Source organism: Cajanus cajan, chromosome 4 (genome assembly GCF_000230855.2).
Source record: "Cajanus cajan strain Asha chromosome 4, NIPB_CcT2T_4, whole genome shotgun sequence".
Classification (NCBI taxonomy): Eukaryota; Viridiplantae; Streptophyta; class Magnoliopsida; order Fabales; family Fabaceae; genus Cajanus; species Cajanus cajan.
In genome coordinates this window covers 22850689-22870561 of record NC_138520.1, presented here as the reverse complement: position 1 = coordinate 22870561, position 19873 = coordinate 22850689, and the positions used below count along the sequence as shown (strand labels likewise).

Genomic DNA, 19873 nt, shown 5'->3' with positions numbered 1-19873 from the left:
CTTATTTCATCTATTTTTTTTAATACCCATTTAGTTCCAATAGTTGATTTGTTTTTAGGGAGTTGAATAGCTTCCACTTGTCATCTTATTTAAGTTTTGTATTGTTTTGAAACTTAAGTAATTTTATTGTAACGTAAAAATATTAAGAAATATATTCTTTTGTTAAAAATAAATAAGGAAGTAAAAGTTCAGTTTTTTTGGGACGAATATAATCTTTTATTTGTATATATATTTTTCACAACTTTTCTCTCTCATTTTTATATTTCTAAACAAGTAGAGAATTTTTTTTCTTCTACTTTTTCTTCTTATTTCTTACAAAATATATTATTATTTTTTTTATGCTATCGTTATCATTATTTTTTTAAGTCAAAAGAATTACATTATTTTACTCGTAACAATAGCATTTATACAAGTTGAAATAAATTTATGAACATAATAACCAACATAAGATGTAGACGTCCTGATTTTTATCTCCAAATAAGACAAACCTAAGAATTTTGAATAGACCGAACTGGATCACTATAACTCTAAGTTTCTACTCTGAGTAAATTTATATTTGTATATATAGGACAAATATTACAATATTATATTTTTTTTATAACTTCTTTCTTCTTTTAATATCTTATTTTGTATTTTCCGTAAAATATATGACCAAAGTGATGATCATAGATATATTATCAATTGATTTTTTTCCTAATAAGAATCTAAATACTTTATTTTATTGATCCAATCAAATCAACCATATATTATAAATAATTTTGATTAAGAATCTGTATATTTTCTCTAAATCCTAAAAAATCAATCGAATTTGTATAATATATTTATTTATTTATAATCATAATATTGATAAGAAATATATATTATTTAAAAAGAATGATTGATTTTTGTCAAAAATCACAAATAAATACAAAATAAATATTTATCATCTAATATATTCTATTTCATATTCAAAATTAGAATTTAGAATCCATATTCTTAATCACTAGCAAGAAAAAGGCACTCCGTGCTTACATTATATTAAAAGAAAAAAAAATAAATAAAAAGGAAAAAATGAGAAGTTATTCATAAAAAAAAATAGTTATTGAAAAATAAATAAAGGATAAAATGGTCAATGTAAAAATAGAAATCAAAATTAATTATTGAAAGTAGTATCCCTTTATATATTAGTATTAGTATAAATTCATTAGTTTCACGTTCTTAAATTTAATTAAAAAATATTTTTATAATTTTTAAAATAAAAAAGTATAATAATAAAAAAAAACCAAAATAATTACCGAAAAAGTTATCTTCTTTTTATATTAGTATAAATTCATATTCATACATATTTTTTTGGCTTCTTAATTTTTTTCCCCCACTATTCCATTCCTAATTCAAATAGAGCATTAACAAGTACCGGGCTGCAATGGTTGGTGGAGGCCCATAAAGAAAAGCCCAAAAAGTGGTGAGACGAGAACGGAACGTGTGGTGCAAAGCGGAAACACGCGATGGCTGCTGCTGGTTCTGTTGTTCTCTTCATCTGAATCTGCCACATAACACAACTCCCTCACTTCGCTTTCACCCTTCAACCTTCGCTTTTCCCTCCGTTACGTGAGTTCCCCCTTTCTCTTCTCTCCTCTCCCATTCCCCACATCTAGGTTTTCTTTTTCCCCTTTTCGTTTCGTCCTTTTTCTTTTCGCCTTCGCCTCTCCCTCACTTGCTTTTTTGTCTTATTGTTAAATCCCCTTTTTGTTTTTGTTCTTATTTGTCAATTAGTAAGATGTTGTCCAAAGATTTAGGAAATATGCTGCTTAGAATTATATGCTAGATACGTAGTTTGATGTGATTGCCGAGCTACAACCGGTATTTTTGTTGTTCTTGTTATTTTATCATTATCGTTGTTATTGTTATTATGTTGGTGATGCTGTTACCTAGTGAGTTTTGGATCTACGATTTTTTTTACATTCGTCGCGGGTAATAGTTAAATTCATGGTTCTTTGGCACTTTAGATCATTTCATCTCGTATTGCCTTTGTTTGTTGATATATGTTTGATAATGAACATGTATCGTGTGATTGAATTTGAAGTTTGTTAAGCCATAATTTCAATATGCATCTTGTTTGGGGTTCTCTTTGTTGAAATATGCATCATTTTGAAGCTACACACTTTTATATAGTGTTTACAGCTATTTTGCTTGCCATATCATTTTAGCATAATCTTGCGTTTCATTTTAAGTGTGATAGCATTTCCTGTGGCAGTTCCCATTGCCAGCTTTCATGATTGTTCTGTTGCAGGTGAAATTTGGTGAACTGTTTGGAAATTTCATTTATGTGCTTATTTCTCTAACTTTATGTCTAATACTTAGTTGGATGGTGTTACTTATGTGTTAACTATTTGTGAATGACCTACAGCGTGACTGAGATGGCTGGAGGTGTTATTCAGCAGCTATTGAGGAGGAAACTTAACCCTCAATTTACTGTAAGCCACTGGCCCTCGCTTTATGTTAATTTGATGCTTTTCTACTTAATCACCTCTTTGGATCCGTATAGGTCTCCATGACCTGTAATGGATTGGAAATTTAGCTTGCGGGAATTGGCAGAATGGTTTTCTAATTATCAAATGCATAACTCCAGTTCTACTTTTAATTCTGATTTATGTGGAGTGGAAATGTTTTTATGGATTAGGGCACGTGCTAGCTTTTTTTCTTTACCCTGTCAAGTATGTCTTTGGATTAGCTTATTTTGTGGAAATAATCACTTTTTTGCCAGCTTTTGGGGAATGCTTTCTAGAGAAAGTGATTATTTTCCCAAAAAATCAGTAGCCAAACATGCAATAGCATTGCAAAGTTGGATCCAACTAATGGGATATATCTTCCAATATAAGCTCAATCCTTTTACAGACTTGTATGTGGATTTTATGCTTGTTGTATGATTTCAGTTTCTTGATAAAAGTTTGCTTCCCATGCAAACAAGTTGATTCTGTCTGTTGCTATTGCTAATAGCTGCTGTATACTCACTGCAGAACTCTTCCTTGTTGACACCCATCATAGCAAAGAAAGATGATGCTGGCTCCACTGGCAATAGGTCCTTAAGAGCACTTGCATTAATTGGAGCTGGTATGTCAGGCTTTTTCAGTTTTGCATCAACAGCAGCAGCTGATGAAGCTGAGCATGGCTTGGCATGTCCAAGCTATCCATGGCCTCACAAGGGAATTCTTAGTTCATATGATCATGCTTCGTAAGTTTGACTTGAATTTTCCCTATATTTTCTTATCTTTTGCTCATGGATATTAGTATTTACCAAGTTAGAAACTTAGATACTCAATCTTATCCCTGCTAAATTTCATGTAATAATGTTGAGTTTATTTTCTCTCTAATTAATTAGCCTAATTTTATCTTTTATCCCATCCTTAGATTAGTCATTCATCCTTCTTCTTTTTTTGTCATTTCATGTCTTTGAGGTGATGTAGCATGGTTTTTATCTTTTGTGACTTTGATGTAATTGGTCCTCCATTCATAGTAAATAAGTCCTTCAATTACCATAAATGATATCAAATCCATTTGAATGCCCATGATCTCTGAGGAAGCCATTACTGAGAGACCTATATGGCATGCTTTCCTCCTATCTTTTGCCTTCCGTAGTAAGAACTGAGAACCAATGTGATGTCACCTATCTTTTTGGAGGACTAACATGTTTGTTTACTCTATTTATTATACATTGATTGCATCATAATTTTTCTAGCGAAATAGTTTAAACTCTGAATTTTGTAAAATTAATAATTTCCTGCTTTAAGGGCTTTAACTGTAGTAGGGTTCATAAATAGTGAAAACATGTTCTGGGTTTTGGATCCTGTGCAATTGTTTTTTAAACTGCATGGATTTATGCCCTTGATACATTAAATTTATTTTATATGAGAATTACAAATAACTGGGTGCTGTCATCAAAAGTAATTGGATTCAAAGTGCACTGGATGCAGTTTATTTATGAACTCCAGAGGATCCCTATCCTATATTCTGCTGCTAACAAGTATTTAAACCAGATTTCACATTAAGGTCATATTACCATCAATAATTTAATCATAATTAATGTCTTAAATTGTTAATTCTTTCAATTAATTTTACATGGGCAGGATTCGTCGGGGTCATCAAGTTTATACACAAGTCTGTGCTTCCTGCCATTCTATGTCTTTGATATCATACCGTGATTTGGTTGGTGTTGCTTATACAGAAGAAGAGGTAAAGGCTATGGCAGCTGAGATTGAGGTGGTTGATGGCCCTAATGATGAGGGAGAGATGTTTACACGCCCTGGAAAACTCAGCGATCGTTTTCCTCAGCCATATGCAAATGAATCAGCTGCTAGGTTTGCTAATGGAGGAGCTTATCCTCCTGATCTAAGTCTTATTACTAAAGTAATGCTACTTATTTAATAGCAATGTCTTTGGAATTTTATAATGTATGTCTACCATAAATATATATTATTTTAATTTTTCAGGCCCGTCACGACGGTCAGAACTATGTTTTTGCCCTTCTAACTGGTTATCGTGACCCACCTGCCGGTGTTTCGGTAAGTTATTCTTTATCTTTTCTAAATCTTTTATTTTACTATTTAATAAAGTGATTTTTATAGATTTTGCAAAGTTGACTGATGGAAAAGGCTAGCCCACTTATACCTGGTTCTGTACCAAAATTTTGCAAATCTGTTATTGGTTTTGAAACAAATGCTTAACAATGGTCAAATACTTTTTGTATTGATTCCCTTTTTTTGTGCATTCATTCCTCTTTTTATGTGCACACTAATGAGCACGTGTCTGTATGCATGGTGTAGTCGTCAGCAGGGCATGGTTGTATAGCCTTTTGCTCTATTTTTGAGATTTATTTTCTGTACAGCATTTCATGGGTAATTTGTGTCATGCCTTTTGATATCCCTTGCCTATCATATGTGCCATTTTTCAGGTTCAATCTAATTCATGCATGATAAAACATACATGCAATCACACAAGTCCACACCTAGTGACGGATCTAGAAACTTTAGATAGTCAGGGATGACAACGGGGCGGGTCGGGTACGGGTTTTATGATACCCGTCCCCGTCCCCGCAACACAAACCCATTCCTGTACCCGTACCCGTCGGGTATGTGATTTTCATCCCCATCCCCGTCGGGTATTGGGTATACCCGTACCCGTATCCGTAAAAAATTATTTTATTTTATTTTTTGCAAAAAAAATACATAATATTTTTAAATTATTTTTCTATTATATTATAATTATAATTAGATTATTTCTTTATTTCATATTTTAATCAAGAGATTTCTTAATAATTACACAATTATAAATGTTTTACATTATAATAAATAATTACACATAATAAAATATTAAATTTTTTAATATAATTAAATCGGGTACGGGTACGAGTACAGGGCGGGTATGTATATACCCATACATGTATCTGTACCCGGTTTAATTTATCGGATTTTACCCGTACCCGTACCCGGTCAAACCGGGTATTTCCCATCAAAGTCGGGATGAGTTCGGGTATTACCCACGTGTACGGATTTATTTGTCATCCCTAAGTGGGGGTAATACTTATTGATATATTTGTAGTATTAAAAATTTTACATATAACTTTTAAAAACATAAATATATATCATAATTATATTCTATAAGTTTTTATATTTATGATTATGGTTATGGATGAAAATAAACTAAGTCAAACTAGGTTATACTATCATTTAGCAGGTCTGCAAATACATATCCTAAGTATAACTTATTTATCTATCATAAACATTTTTTTAAAAAAAATATTTGGTTAAAACTACAATTCTAAAAGTCTACTTTATTATAATTTAACACTAATAAAAACATAAAAATAAGTATGTTAAATTTTATAAAAATCAAGTTTAATTTATTTATGATATAAACATGTTTTTATTATCTAATATAAACTTTTAGATGATAATTTATTTAAAAAGATATTTTATAATAAAAATTCTAAATAAAACATAAATCTTACAATCTTAACTATTTTGATTTTTTTAATCAACATATACAATAAATAGAAAGTACAAAAAGTAAACATGCATGTTGCAAATTTTATATTATCAAAAATTGATTTTTTTAATATATTACATTATATATGTGAACATTAATATATATATTAATTAAACTTTTAAAAAACTGGTTTGTTATCAAAAAGTATTCTTCATCATATATAAAAATTAATTTCTTTCGAAAGTTTGACAAACATTAAATAAATGAACATCCCCTCTGAACCTAAGTTTTATACATACAATAATTTAAACATATATATTTATTTTATTAGAATATAACTTTATTTTTTAAAATATACTATTTTTTTTATAAAAAAATATGTATGCCTAAAATGGTAGTGGGGGCAAGTGCCTCCACTATTATGTATATAGATCTGTCCCTGTCCACACCCACATACATAAAAACAAGGAGGGTTTATAGTGAGAAGAAAGAATCTAAACCATTAGATTTTATGTAGATTGTCAAAATTAAAACATAAATGCAAATGACTTGTCCACGTAATCATCTGGCCCGTACGTGAAATATGATTTAGAATATCTGTGGAAAATTTAATGGTCAAGATGTATTTGTTTCACATCTCATAATAAATACTCCTCTCATTGTGTGTGTCATACATACCCATGGTAGTGATGAGCTTTCATTATGCTTTCCGTTATTGATAATTCTCATGAAATCTACATATATGGTACTTGTAAACATAAACATATAATTTTTTCCCTATACTGATGCTATTAGTGTTGTTGTGTTCTTAAACTTTTATTCATGGCTATGTTTAAAACAATATTGTAGATAAGAGAGGGACTTCATTATAATCCTTATTTTCCTGGTGGAGCAATTGCCATGCCTAAAATGCTTAATGATGGTGCTGTGGAGTATGAAGATGGTACCCCTGCTACAGAAGCTCAGGTATTAATTTGTTTCTAGAGGAATAGTTTAGTAAATCTTAAAAATGCATCGTTATGGACTCACTCGAAAGAATGGAGCTCATTCTTTTTTTATAAAATTTTTGTTGCAGATGGGGAAAGATGTTGTGTCATTCTTATCTTGGGCCGCGGAACCCGAAATGGAAGAGAGAAAACTGGTTTGTTTCCTTTTAAATCCTGTTTCGACCAGATCAACAATGACTATATCCTGTTTTCTAAAGACACTTGATATATGTACAATTTATGCAGATGGGATTTAAATGGATATTTGTACTGTCACTGGCACTACTTCAGGCTGCCTATTACCGTCGGTTGAAGTGGTCAGTTCTAAAGTCTCGCAAGCTGGTTCTTGATGTTGTCAACTAGCCGCCTCAAGTTTCATTTTCACTTATGCAAAGTTTATTGTTGGCAATAATTTGTCAGATAGTTAAGTTGTTTCATCATTTCAAATTCGTTATGCAAAATTAATGGTTAATGGAACAACCGGAAGAGTGTTCTAATTTTGTTTGAGATAAAATTGTACCATGCACTAGATGCGTTTACTTTTTCTTATCCATCTCGGACCTGTGTATTGTTGCATTTTCCGAGAGGTGTTATACTCTTAAATTTTATGGAACTTACCTGTCACCGGGATTCATGTTGGTCGTTATTCAATAAAAGAAATCTAGATTATATGCCCACTTTAGACATTGAAGGAAGACAGATTCTTTTAGCCTCAGTGGAACTTGCGTGCGGCGTGCCAGTGGTGGTTTAAGCATATTTTGTAGAAGTTGCTTAAAAATAAGCTTAACCATTGTGAGTTGCACAAGTTAAAATTCTGTAAATGTGGGAGGGAGGGTTGTACTGAAAACAAAGTTACCTATATAAATAATTGTTGCATATAAAAAAAAACTGAGACCTATACATATAGAGGGAGAGAGAAAAGGGATCAATTTATAACAAATATAGTTAACATAACTTAGCAATTGAGACTTTATTCGATTATATGTTTTTCATATTACTCTATTTTAAAGTATATTATATATACTTTTTACTATTAGTTACAAAAAACTCTACCATCTCGGATTATCCTCACTTTATATTTAGTTACATATTTGTTCCTTTTAACTGTTGATCTCATTTAATTTACTAATTTTTAGTCAAAAATAATTTTATATCTTATTTAAATGATTTATTGTGAATACTAGTTTTAAATAAAATTTAATTTATAATTAAAAATATGATTTAAATAATATTCTTTGGCCTTGTAATTCACATTTTTTAAAATTTTTTATTTTGATCCTTATAGTTTCCTTTTTAAGATATCGCGCAACTTTTTTTGTGGCTAGAAATTACTTATGTGGCTAAGGGTTATTAATGTCAGATAGTTAAGAGTTTATTGTGCAATTGAAAAGACACAAAAAATGCTTGGAGGCATAAGAGTTTTTTTTCACATTTTATATCTTGTGTTTTTTTTTTGTTAAATTTTGAATTCAAAAAATTACACAAAAAACACTTAGAGGATTAGGGCTTTTTTTTGTATATTTTTTAAATGCACACAAAATGCATATACCCCTAGGTGTTTTTTTATGTTTTTTTTTTCAATTGCACAGAAAATGTCTTTGGATTTGGGCTTTTCTTGCTTTCTTTGATTCTCTCGCATTCCTTGTGGATTTTATTTTTTAATTGAATGAGTTTCCTCACTTTCCTTGTGGGTTTTGTGTATATATTGCATCTCTCGTTTGCTTCTTAGTTGTCATATTTTGGTTCTTCATCATTTTTCACAAATTTTTTTCTCATCTCATTCATTTTTTATTCATTTTTTGCTTAAATTTCTTCTTTTCCTCTATATTTTATTGGTACAATATTTTGGTCAGGTGAAATTATTTTAAGTTTATGTAAATTTACTGTTGTATTTTTTTTTGTACAAATGCTCCTCTATATTTATAGTTTACATGATATTTTATATGATTTTTATTATAAGTATTAGTTTTATTCTAATTTTCAAGAATGTTACATAGAGGAGTTGATTTTGTATTGAATAGTGACGATGAACAAGAAGATCTTCGTGTCGAAGAGCATCATTTCCAAGATCAATTTTGCACCTTATATCGAAGTGTATTATCATAGTTTGAAAATAAAGAAGAAGAAGAATTTGTACAATTTCCATTGTCACCCCCAACTCCAAAGCTTGGGGATGATAATGACGAATATCAACCATTGTTTAATGAACCACAAATGTTTAACCAACAAAAACCATTCCTTCAATGCTATATCTCTGGCTCTACCTCTACCCTTTTGATTCTTGGACCAATTGGTGTGGTCCAAGCTACAATGAGAAATCGGTGCTTTGAACAACCTTTGCCAACCTAATGATTTTTAATAGATATTAATTGAGTTATAAAATGATATTCAATACGAACTTGTTATGTTATGTTATTCATTATATTAAATCACGAGGTTAGTTAAAGATCATATGAAATTTATGTTTGATGCATAAGTAAAATGTTTCCAAATAAAAATCTAGAAAAAACGAAAGAGATGGAGATAAGAAAAACTTTTGTATAAGGAGATGAAGAAGCAAAATTTGACAACTAAAAGGCAAACAAGGGATGCAATATATACACAAATCCCATGAGGAAAGTGAAGGAACCCATTCAATTAAAAAAGGCCCACAAGAAAAGCGAGAAAAGTAAGGGTAGATTGATATTCACGAAAAATGCCCTAACTTAGAGATTTTTTTTTGTGCAGTTGAAAAGAATACAAAAAAATGCCTTGGTGTTGCGCTTTTTGTGCATTTCAAAAATGCAAAAAAATGCCTATACCCTCAAGTGTTTCTTTGCATTTCAAAATTACATAGTGTAACACCCTGATTTTCATAAAAATTATATTAATAATATGTAGTATTTATTTTAATGTTTTAATTTATTTATTAGAAGGATTTTTAATATTATTTAACTATTTGATATGATTTTTATTTTTATATGAAACATGTTATTTTTTTTATTAAAAGGGAGAAGTATATTTTATATTATTTATCTGTTTTATATGAGTTCTATCTTAATATAAAGCATGATTTTTAACAAGTATTTTGGTTATTTGATATAAGACATATTTTTTTTTACGAAAATGTATTTTCTTTAGAGTTAAGTATATTTGATTTATTAAAAAGGAGGAAATATGTTTAATGATATTAATTACTTTGAGAGGGAAGGAAGGACGTTGCAATCATTTATTATTATTATTATTATTTTAAGAAAATGACGTTATCAGGAGTTAAAAGAAACTTTCATTTCATACTTTTGACTTCTCATTTCTCTCTCATGTTTCTGAAGAACAAGGAGAACTCTAAGAAGAGGAACGACCCAACTTTACTCGTACTTCATCTTTGACTCATCAAGGTAAGGGGGAGTGAGAGACCTCACTTGGGGGTGTGGGAGTAACTGTTGGGTAGTAGGATTAGCCCGTAATCCCTTGCTTGATATATGCCTGTAGGAACAAACACTTTATGAAATTTTTTTGTTTTGTTTTCTGATTGTTCTATTGCGTTCCTTGTGTGATTCTGAGTGTGAATATGTGTTCAATTTCAATAATAGATATGTTTGATAGCGTGATTGGCCCCAATCCCTTGCCTGATGCATGCTCTTAGAAACATGTACTTTTCGAATATTTTTTGTTTTCGTGTTTGAGTTTTATGTCGTGTTCCTTGATGATTGCTAAATGTGAATATGTGATTATTTTTAAAAATAGACAAGTTTTGATATGAATTAGAGTGATCTATGAGTTATTGTGAGAAACCCTATGATGTGAAATTAGGGATATGATCTTTGGATGAATTTTGAGGCATTATATGTAAAATTGAGTATGAATTCATGTTCTAAGTGTTATTTGAAGGATTTTGACCGATTGATTTAAGTGATTTCATGTCTGAATGCGAAAAAATGCATGATTTCGCAAAGTTGAGAAATGTAGGTTCATACTGGGGCATGCTGGGCGCAACCCTAGTACTTTTATGTTTTATGTGAAATGAATTGTGATTTAAATGTGTATGTTGTTGACTATCTCTTGGCATGATTTATGTGTTACTCCAATATTGTGATAATGAAAAGTTCCTTGTATGAGACCATGTGAATATGATAGACAATGTGAAAAGTGAATATGAGACACGCGACATGATGATATGTGACAATGAGACATGATATATGAGAAACTATGACATGTGAAATGATGAGTCAATGAAGTGTGAATGTGTGATATGTATCATGTGCATCTATGTGACAGGTATGATGTGGAGTATACCGTTAGGAAAAGCCCTCCTTATGTAACAACTTGGGAGAGTCCTAGGGGATAGTGCAGTTTGGATGTCTCAATTTTGCCCGTTTGTGAGCACGAGACGTAGCTTGCGCAACTTTGTTATCCATACCAGACCCTAATAGTACATCCTTCTAATTGAGAGTGTATGGGTAGCTTCCTACATGTACTCCTAGACTGCCTTAGGTGTGTTGTTTAGGCAACACACTAATGATATGTGATATGTTACTGGGGTCATATGCATGCATTTACGAGTAGAGTCCATGACATCATTACATTATGAATGAATGTGTATGTATAACTTGAATTTGCACCTGGTTAATGTGTAGCTATGACTGTACTTATTATGATTTGTGTGTGTTTTGCTTGACTGTTATTTTTATACCTGAACCCGAGTGAGATGTTTCTCACTTCCCTCTTTGCTCTGTGTTGTCTTATTGTGTTGTAGGTGATCATCAGCATGATGATGTTGGTGATGAGGCTTAGACCATATTATTGGGTGTGCTCTGATAGAACATATGACATCGAGACTTAGTTATGATTAGTTTTAGGAAATCATTTCTTTTGTTCGTTTTGGAAAACTTGACTAATTCTATGTAATTCCACATTTGAGATTTGGCTTATGAATTATGGATGTGAACTTTTTACTCTTTTGTTATTTGAAACAACTATTTTAACTATGAAAGTTTTCATTTATTCATAATATTATGTGTTATATTTATTGTATATTTGTGTTGAAGTAGAGGGTGTCACACATAGAAAGTGCTTGAATCCTAAAATGCTTTTTATGTATTTTTTGTACTACGTAAAAAATGTTGGGACTAGTAACATTTATTTTATATCGTGGTCAACGTGTCTAAAACAATTTACTCTAGTAAATTGTTTTTAAAAATATTTATTTTCAAAATCTTTATTTTTAATATATTGTATGGGATAACTTCATCAATGCTAATACTCAAATGTTTGGGTTTAACAAAAACTACTCAATCAACATTCTATGCATTTCTTATCCATTGATCTAACAAAATTAATTGATATCATTAATTATTATAAAATTAATTAATATCATTAATTATTATAATATCCTAAGTACATGTTTGAAAATACGTCCAAAACGTGAATTGAATGATAAAATCATGTCTAAATGGTTAAAATTAATAGAAACTACTCATTGTTTTTTCTCATAAATGTAGATCAAATTGGATTTATCGTGCAATCAAACATGCTGTAAATCATTATTACAGTTCTTACATTTATTGTATTTAATTAACACTCCTTCCATTTTTTTTAACGTTTGTTTATGCAGAAAAATTAAGAAAATAATTAATACTCCCTTTAAATAGTTGGAAAAAAAATAAATATATTAAAAATGAATAAACATATTATATTATTCATTAAACACACATTAATTATTTAAAGTAAAAATAAAAAAATTAATAAATCATTAATTTTAAAAAAATGACAATAAAAATTAAGAAAAAAAATAATGTCAAAAACATGTGTGGAAAAAAAATGGGAGACAGCAGTAAATTAGCATCTTAGATACCCTTGAAAAGAGGCGAGAAATCTGTGAGTACATAGATCCGTCGTGGCATGGATTCTAATTAAATTGTAGAACAAATACTGATACTACTAAGAAAGGAAAGAAAAAGCAAGATATGCGGTGGTGCGCGTGGTTTACTATACAAGACACAGACTTGTTTGAATCCAAACAACGAAAACCATTGGCGCCACCCAACCCTTGTTTTCCTCTTCCATCCATCCATTTTCCCTCTGAATACTAAATAAAATGTCTCTCTCTTCATACCAACCCAAAACCAGAAAGAAAAAGAAGCAAAGCAATGGGTACGCCAACTACGAGGTTGTATCATCACCACCACGGACACTCCTCTGCCTCCAAATTCATCATCTTCTTCTGCCTCTCTGCTTTCATTGGCCTCGCTCTCATCGCCAACCTCTTCCGCGCCTCCCTCTCTTCCCACTACCTCTCCATCGCCACTAACTGGGTCGACACCAATGCCCCCCTTGTTCTCATCCCCAAGGACCCCGCCACACCCAAAACCAACAAAGTAACCACTTTTTCTCACCCCCTCTTTTTTTTTTTTTTTTTTTTTTTAACATTGTCTTACAATTTCACTTTCACCTTAACTTCACCCAAAAGTATAGGATTCTTCCTTACACATTATATATAAGCAAAAGTACCTAATTTTTCATACATATTAAAGAAAGAAATTAGTTAAATTCGTTAAATTTTACTGATTTCATATAAAAATTATATTTTATTTCCTAATTACTCTTAATAGTATTTATTGGAAATAGTAATTACATTTAATTCAAGGGCAATTTTTGAAATAATAGCATTAAATAGAGTCCATTTATTTAAGATTTGTTTATATTTAAGTTCAAAAATTTTAGTTACTTTTTGGTTTATGAGTCTTGAGAGGACATTATTTTGATCATATTACGGTGAAATGCCGCATGAGACATGCGCATTTTTTTATTTTATTTTGAGGACTGAATATTTAGAATGTGAAATTTGAATATGTGTGAGTGGTGATGATCTAAAATTAAACTCAGATTGAGGATTGCCTTTTATTTATGTACACTTTTTTTTGTTTTGTTATATTACTAGTCAATGTCGTATGAGATCTTTGACACCTTCTTCATGTCAAGAACTAAACATGTCAGAGTGTGAAGTTTGAATATATGTGGTGGTCCAATATGGACCAGGATGATCCAATAGTAATTAATAGATTTAGGATTTGTCTTCTAGTTGTATACACTGGTTTGTTTGTATGACTAGTCAATGTGGTGTAAGATTTCTGACACACTTTTTCTTGTCAAGGTATGAACATCTGGAGTGTGAAGTTTGGACATCTGTGGATGGTTTAATAAGAAATTGGATGATCCAAAAGTAAATTTGAGGATTTCCATATACTTATTACACTATTTTGATCATATCACTAATCAATGTAGTATGAGATTTTGACATACTTTTTCATATCAAGTTCTGAACATCTGTGGGTGGTTCAATAATAATCCAACATTATGCTATCATATTAGAATTTGAGATTGGAAATAAACCAACTTCAAAAGCTAGCTCAGAGCCTCACTTATAAATTATCTAGACTATATTACCAGTAAGTTAAGATGAGAATTGATTCATTTGTTTTGTGATTGTTGCAGGAAAAAGATGGGAAGGGTGTAAAAAGGAGGGGTCCCGAGAGATTCCTTTCGTCCACATTTGCAGATTTGCCTGCCCCCGAATGGCATTGGGAGCAGATGCCATCGGCTCCGGTGCCTCGGCTTGATGGGTACTCTATACAGATTAAGAATATGTTTTATGTGTTTGGAGGATATGCCCATCTTGACCATGTGAGTGTTTCGATTCCTCCTTCAAAAACATATTTAATGAATCAACCTGCTCATTTTTTAAGATGTATTTACAATGTAACTACTATGTTTCTTTGGTGACTGTGAAATTAGACTAGTGGAGGATGATTACTGATTAGGGAGCTTGGCGTGTGTTTGTTTGTTTCTTCAGGTGCACTCGCATGTTGATGTGTTCGATTTCAGCATCAACAAGTGGGTAGATCAGATTCAAATGCCAAAGGAGATGGCTAATTCACATTTGGGCATAGCGACTGATGGGAGGTATATATACATTGTCTCGGGACAATATGGTACCCAATGCAGAGGTCCTACTGCTGCTTCCTTTTCACTAGACACTGCAACAAAGAAATGGAAACCTTTGCCACCATTGCCAGCTCCCAGGTACACCGTTAACATATGCACTCACTCATTTTCTGTTTGTTTGTTTGTTCACACAAATGTGGTTGATGTGAACACAATCATGGTCATTAAGCGGTTATTGCAGCTACAATTGTAGTAGCAGACTGGAATTTAAAACTCTAGGCCTTTTTCTAACAATTGAAATTCCTGTTAAATTGGTCATTGTTCACTACATCAGTGATTGATTGAGTTTTGCTTTTACAAGAGGCTGAACTTTGACATGTTGGTTGAGCGGTTTTAACATAAGAACTTCATTCCAGGTATGCTCCTGCAACTCAATTATGGAAAGGAAGACTTCATGTCATGGGAGGTAGCAAGGAGAATCGCCATGAACCTGGATTAGATCATTGGAGTTTGGCTGTGAAGGATGGTGATGCATTGGAGCAAAAATGGCGGGATGAAGTTCCCATTCCACGTGGCGGACCGCATAGGTTAGCAGGCTGCCCAAATTCTAGTAGTAGGCTTCAATTTCTGTTCAATATTTAACCATGATGTTCTCATTTAGTTTGTGAGGATTTTAAGTATTTTTTCTTTTTAAAATAGGAATCCATGTTTTAAGAAAACCAAATTGTGTTCTTAAAAGCCTAAGAAGCTTTTGAAGGGCGAATACTTGAAAAGCGGTGGCATATTCGTTGTCTTCAAAAGGAAGTTGGTTGTTTTCCATCTAACTCTAGTTATTTGGTGCAGGGCATGCATTGCAGTTGATGATCGACTTTTTGTTATTGGTGGACAAGAGGGTGATTTTATGGCTAAACCCGGTTCACCTATATTCAAGTGTTCACGCAGGCTTGAGGTATGATTTCTCTGCTTGTCAACATCATACATGATTTATAGATTACATATAATAATTTGGTAGTTGTTTATATGGCATTGGAATTGAGTTAACTATTATGCTACTAACGAGGTTATTTTATGATATTTTCTGAGGGGATATTTTATAAGAATTATTTTTTTAAGGTTATTTTACAAGTATATTCTACAATGATGAGATATTGTCGAGTATGCTTGTAAAATAACCTTATAAAAATAACTCTTATAAAATATCCTCTCAGACAAATATCATAAAATAATCCTATCAGTGGTATCATAGTCTTAAGGTTGGATTCGGTGACAACTCTCAGAACTCCTCATAACTCCTCATAACTCCTCATAACTCCTCATAACTCCTCATAACTCACTGATAATGTGATATATAGAGATAGATTCCATTGCATGAAAGGTTAAGTCCCTTGTTTGGGGGGAGAATTGTTGGGATACAAACAAGTCTCACATTAATAAAATAAGAGAAAAAATAACAATGATTGAGAGACCTTTTGGGTGGTGACCAAAAGTAAAACTACGAGGCCTTAGGCTCAAAGCGGACATATCTCATCATTGTGGAGTTGTGTGTAAAATAATCTTAGAAAAATAACTCTAAAAAAATATCTCCTCAGACAAATATCATAAAATAATTCCATTAGCTGCAAAATTGTCTTTTGCCTAATCACACACTTTTTCATGCCTAATATGTTTAGAGATCAGCATATATTGGATTCTATATATGATCTTTTTAAGAATTCTTGTGGTTGTGGCATTAAATTTTCTTACATTTCAGGTGGTCTATGGAGATGTTTATATGCTGGATGCAGAAATGAAATGGAAAATTTTGCCAGCTATGCCAAAACCAAATTCGCACATAGAGTGTGCATGGGTAATTGTCAACAATTCAATTATTATCACTGGAGGTACCACAGAAAAACACCCAGTGACAAAAAGGATGATGCTGGTTGGGGAGGTTTTCCAGTTTCATTTAGACACATTGGTACACTTCTCAGTCTTTTCCTCATTAGAAATACATTGTGCATATTTCTTTATCCATTAATACCTCCTAGTCTCTCATCTTGCTCATTGCCTATTGTAATTTTATGAGTGCCATAAGCTTCATAAAACCATTCAGTCAAGAATTTGTCCATGAATTCATTGAAGTGAAGTGTCATTTTACAACATTTGATTCATGATTGTTTCTGGTGACTAATATACCTTCAGATAATTTAAGATAGTTTTATTGCTGATTGCAGAAATGGTCAGTGATTGGAAAGCTTCCTTACCGTATAAAAACCACATTAGCTGGTTTTTGGGATGGATGGCTATACTTCACATCAGGGCAAAGGGACAGAGGGCCAGATAACCCACAACCGAGAAAGGTCGTTGGAGATATGTGGAGAACGAAATTACAATTGTCAGTTTGAGATAAGAAACCTGCATATTGTCAAAAGTGTTGTTTTTTTTTTTTTTCTTCTTCCAATTTTTGGTTCACATTCTTGCCTCATGCATACTCAAATTATTTTTCTTTTCCCTTTTCAATTAATTCAATGCCCTAATTGGGTAATTGTTATGTAAAATTTGTTTATTTTCATTTTTGTGTACATAGTTCAGATTTGCTTCAGATATATATGGCCATCCGGAATTAGATTTGTTATTTTGGTTTCCAGTTACATTGTAGGATTTGTTATCATAAATAACAGTTAAATTATAATTTCTTCAACCCAAGTTGAAGAGAGAAAATATGTTTTGCTAAAATGATATTGCCTCTTCCTCGCCGACAGAACTCAGCAACGCTAGCTAAGGAGAATAAAGTCAAATTGAGATTTTGTTTTTCAAAAGAATCGTGTTCCTTCTCTTAACAACAGAAAGAAAAGTTGTCTGTATCTTAACAAAATTTACAAATCTATTTATAATATAAAAGTTGAACTATTATGTGATGATACGTTATTTTAAAATAAATTTTAGACGTTGTCATGTTAGCAAAAATATTGACATATCATTCTATGATCTATTTCTTTCTTTTAATATATCTCTATTTATGTAAACTTAATTACATATTCACATCTAAAAATTTAGCTACAAATTTACCTCCCAAGACTTCTTCTTCAATGACTACCTCCTCCTTAATATGAGGCCCCTATCCTCTTCTCCACCGCCTTTACCTCAGCTAAATGTAACATTAACATCAACCTCTTTGTGCTTAGACCGTGCTTGATGAGGATAAGAGGTCATTCATTTTTATGCATTTTTTTTTCTTTTTCTTTTGAGTAGATTGATAACTCTATCATCGTCGTTACCTCATCTCACCTCTTTCTCAACGATTACCTCATTCACAATATGAACGTCCTTATACTCATTTTCCCCACCGCCTTCACCTTGACCAAATACTATGTTGACATCAACCTCTTTTTGTCAAAAATGTGCTCGATAAGGATAAAAGATCATCCATTTATATTCTTTTGCTTTTTTTTTTCTTTCGATTTTACTATATTCCTAAATGTCTTCTGAACTTATTGTATGGATGAGGTAACTTTGCGTATGAGATTCTTGGTGGATGAGACAACCTTGCACTATGAGATCTTTATGGATGAGGTAACACTGCACAAACCTTTTATGGATTTGAATTGTGAGTTGTTGATGGACGAGATAACACTACGAATCCTAATGGATGAAACAACATCGCACTACGAGATCTCGCATAGAATGGATGGGGTAACACTACATAAATCTCTAATAGATTTGAATCGTGGATTGTTGATGAATGAGATAATACTAAGAATCCTAATAGATAAAACAACATGGCACTACGATATCTTGCATATAATTAAATAATAGACTTTGGAAGAATCATGTAGCTGAACTGCAAATTTTGGGAGAGTCATAAATTTGAACCTTTTTTCATCTTTACAAATTTTCTCTATTATTTTAATTTGTATGTTTTTATTTGTTTAGAAAAGTTTTAAAATTACTTTTTGAAACTATATTTTTTGAATTTTTTGTTGTAGTTGATATTTAAATTGTTACCTCTTATTTTTCTTCATTCTAATTATAAATCATATTTTATGTTTTTAGTCTTTCTCTAATATCTATTGTCATTTTCTTCTCTTTTAAATTCTTATAATTTTTTTTTCCTTTGAACATGAGATTAGATGAGATATTGCATAAAGTGAGGATAAATAATTATAAAAAATAAAATGTGAAGTTATCAATAAATAAAATAATATTTTTCTATTATTGTTAAATTAAATTATAATCAATATCTCTTAATTATAAATTAATCATAATAATAATTTCTAATTAATTACAATTTAAAATTATTTTATTAATTACAAATTATAACAATATTTCATTATACCTATCAATTATGACACGGTTGTTTAAAAATTATAACTTCTATAATTAATTATAATTTAAAATTATTTGTTATTAATTACAAATTATAACAATATTTGATTATGATTATCAATTATTTTTTTATGTTTAATTTTATTTTCATTTTACTTCAATATTTGATACCCTATATATATATATTTAATTTAGTTAATAAATTTAAAATATTGTTTAAATTTATAATTTTAAAATATATTTAAATTTGGAAAACTCACACATAATTTATCACTACAATTTCAAATAATTCTTCATTCATTATATAAAATTTTTAAACTATATCATATATAAATATAATTAAAAATTAATTTGTATAATTAATATAATTTTGATTAATAAATATATTTTTACCTTTAAATTTAATAACTCTTCTAAAATTATTTAATTTTACATTTAATATAATATTTATTTTTAATTTTTAAATATTTTCAAATTATAACATATATTTATTTATACACTCATATATACAACGTACACGTCAATATTCAGTACTATTAATAAGGTTTCATGTATATTTAATGCTAATGAAGAGAGTTAGGGATATAACAACAAAATTTTGACAAGACAAGGTTACATCTAAACCATACAAATGTGTCATATAAAATTTTATCATCTATAATAATTTTATTCAATTTATATTATATAGTCTTGCAATC

At 30.7% G+C, this 19873-nt stretch overlaps 2 protein-coding genes across 4 annotated transcripts; both read left to right on the top strand.

Moving 5' to 3' along the window:
* The first annotated feature begins 1429 nt into the window (after window positions 1-1429).
* On the top strand, window positions 1430-7624 carry LOC109793689 (cytochrome c1-2, heme protein, mitochondrial). 3 transcript variants are annotated; one of them, XM_083072411.1, is made up of 8 exons: window positions 1430-1587; window positions 2387-2453; window positions 2997-3211; window positions 4104-4383; window positions 4467-4538; window positions 6811-6927; window positions 7037-7102; window positions 7194-7624. In XM_083072411.1, the coding sequence occupies exons 2-8, from the start codon at window positions 2397-2399 to the stop codon at window positions 7308-7310; spliced, it is 924 nt and encodes a 307-aa protein (XP_082928537.1). In that variant the 5' UTR covers window positions 1430-1587; window positions 2387-2396; the 3' UTR covers window positions 7311-7624. The 3 variants fall into 3 exon arrangements, with proteins under 3 accessions (XP_082928537.1, XP_082928535.1, XP_082928536.1); XM_083072409.1 differs by lacking the exon at window positions 1430-1587 and adding an exon at window positions 1616-1634; XM_083072410.1 differs by lacking the exon at window positions 1430-1587 and adding an exon at window positions 1699-1839.
* A 5234-nt stretch (window positions 7625-12858) lies between these two features.
* LOC109787905 (kelch repeat-containing protein At3g27220) lies at window positions 12859-17484 on the top strand. Its single transcript, XM_020346503.3, has 7 exons — window positions 12859-13303; window positions 14421-14609; window positions 14779-15008; window positions 15287-15457; window positions 15714-15819; window positions 16621-16827; window positions 17084-17484. Exons 1-7 carry the CDS (start codon window positions 13076-13078, stop codon window positions 17252-17254), a joined length of 1302 nt encoding a protein of 433 aa, XP_020202092.1. The 5' UTR covers window positions 12859-13075; the 3' UTR covers window positions 17255-17484.
* The last annotated feature ends 2389 nt before the right edge of the window (window positions 17485-19873 follow it).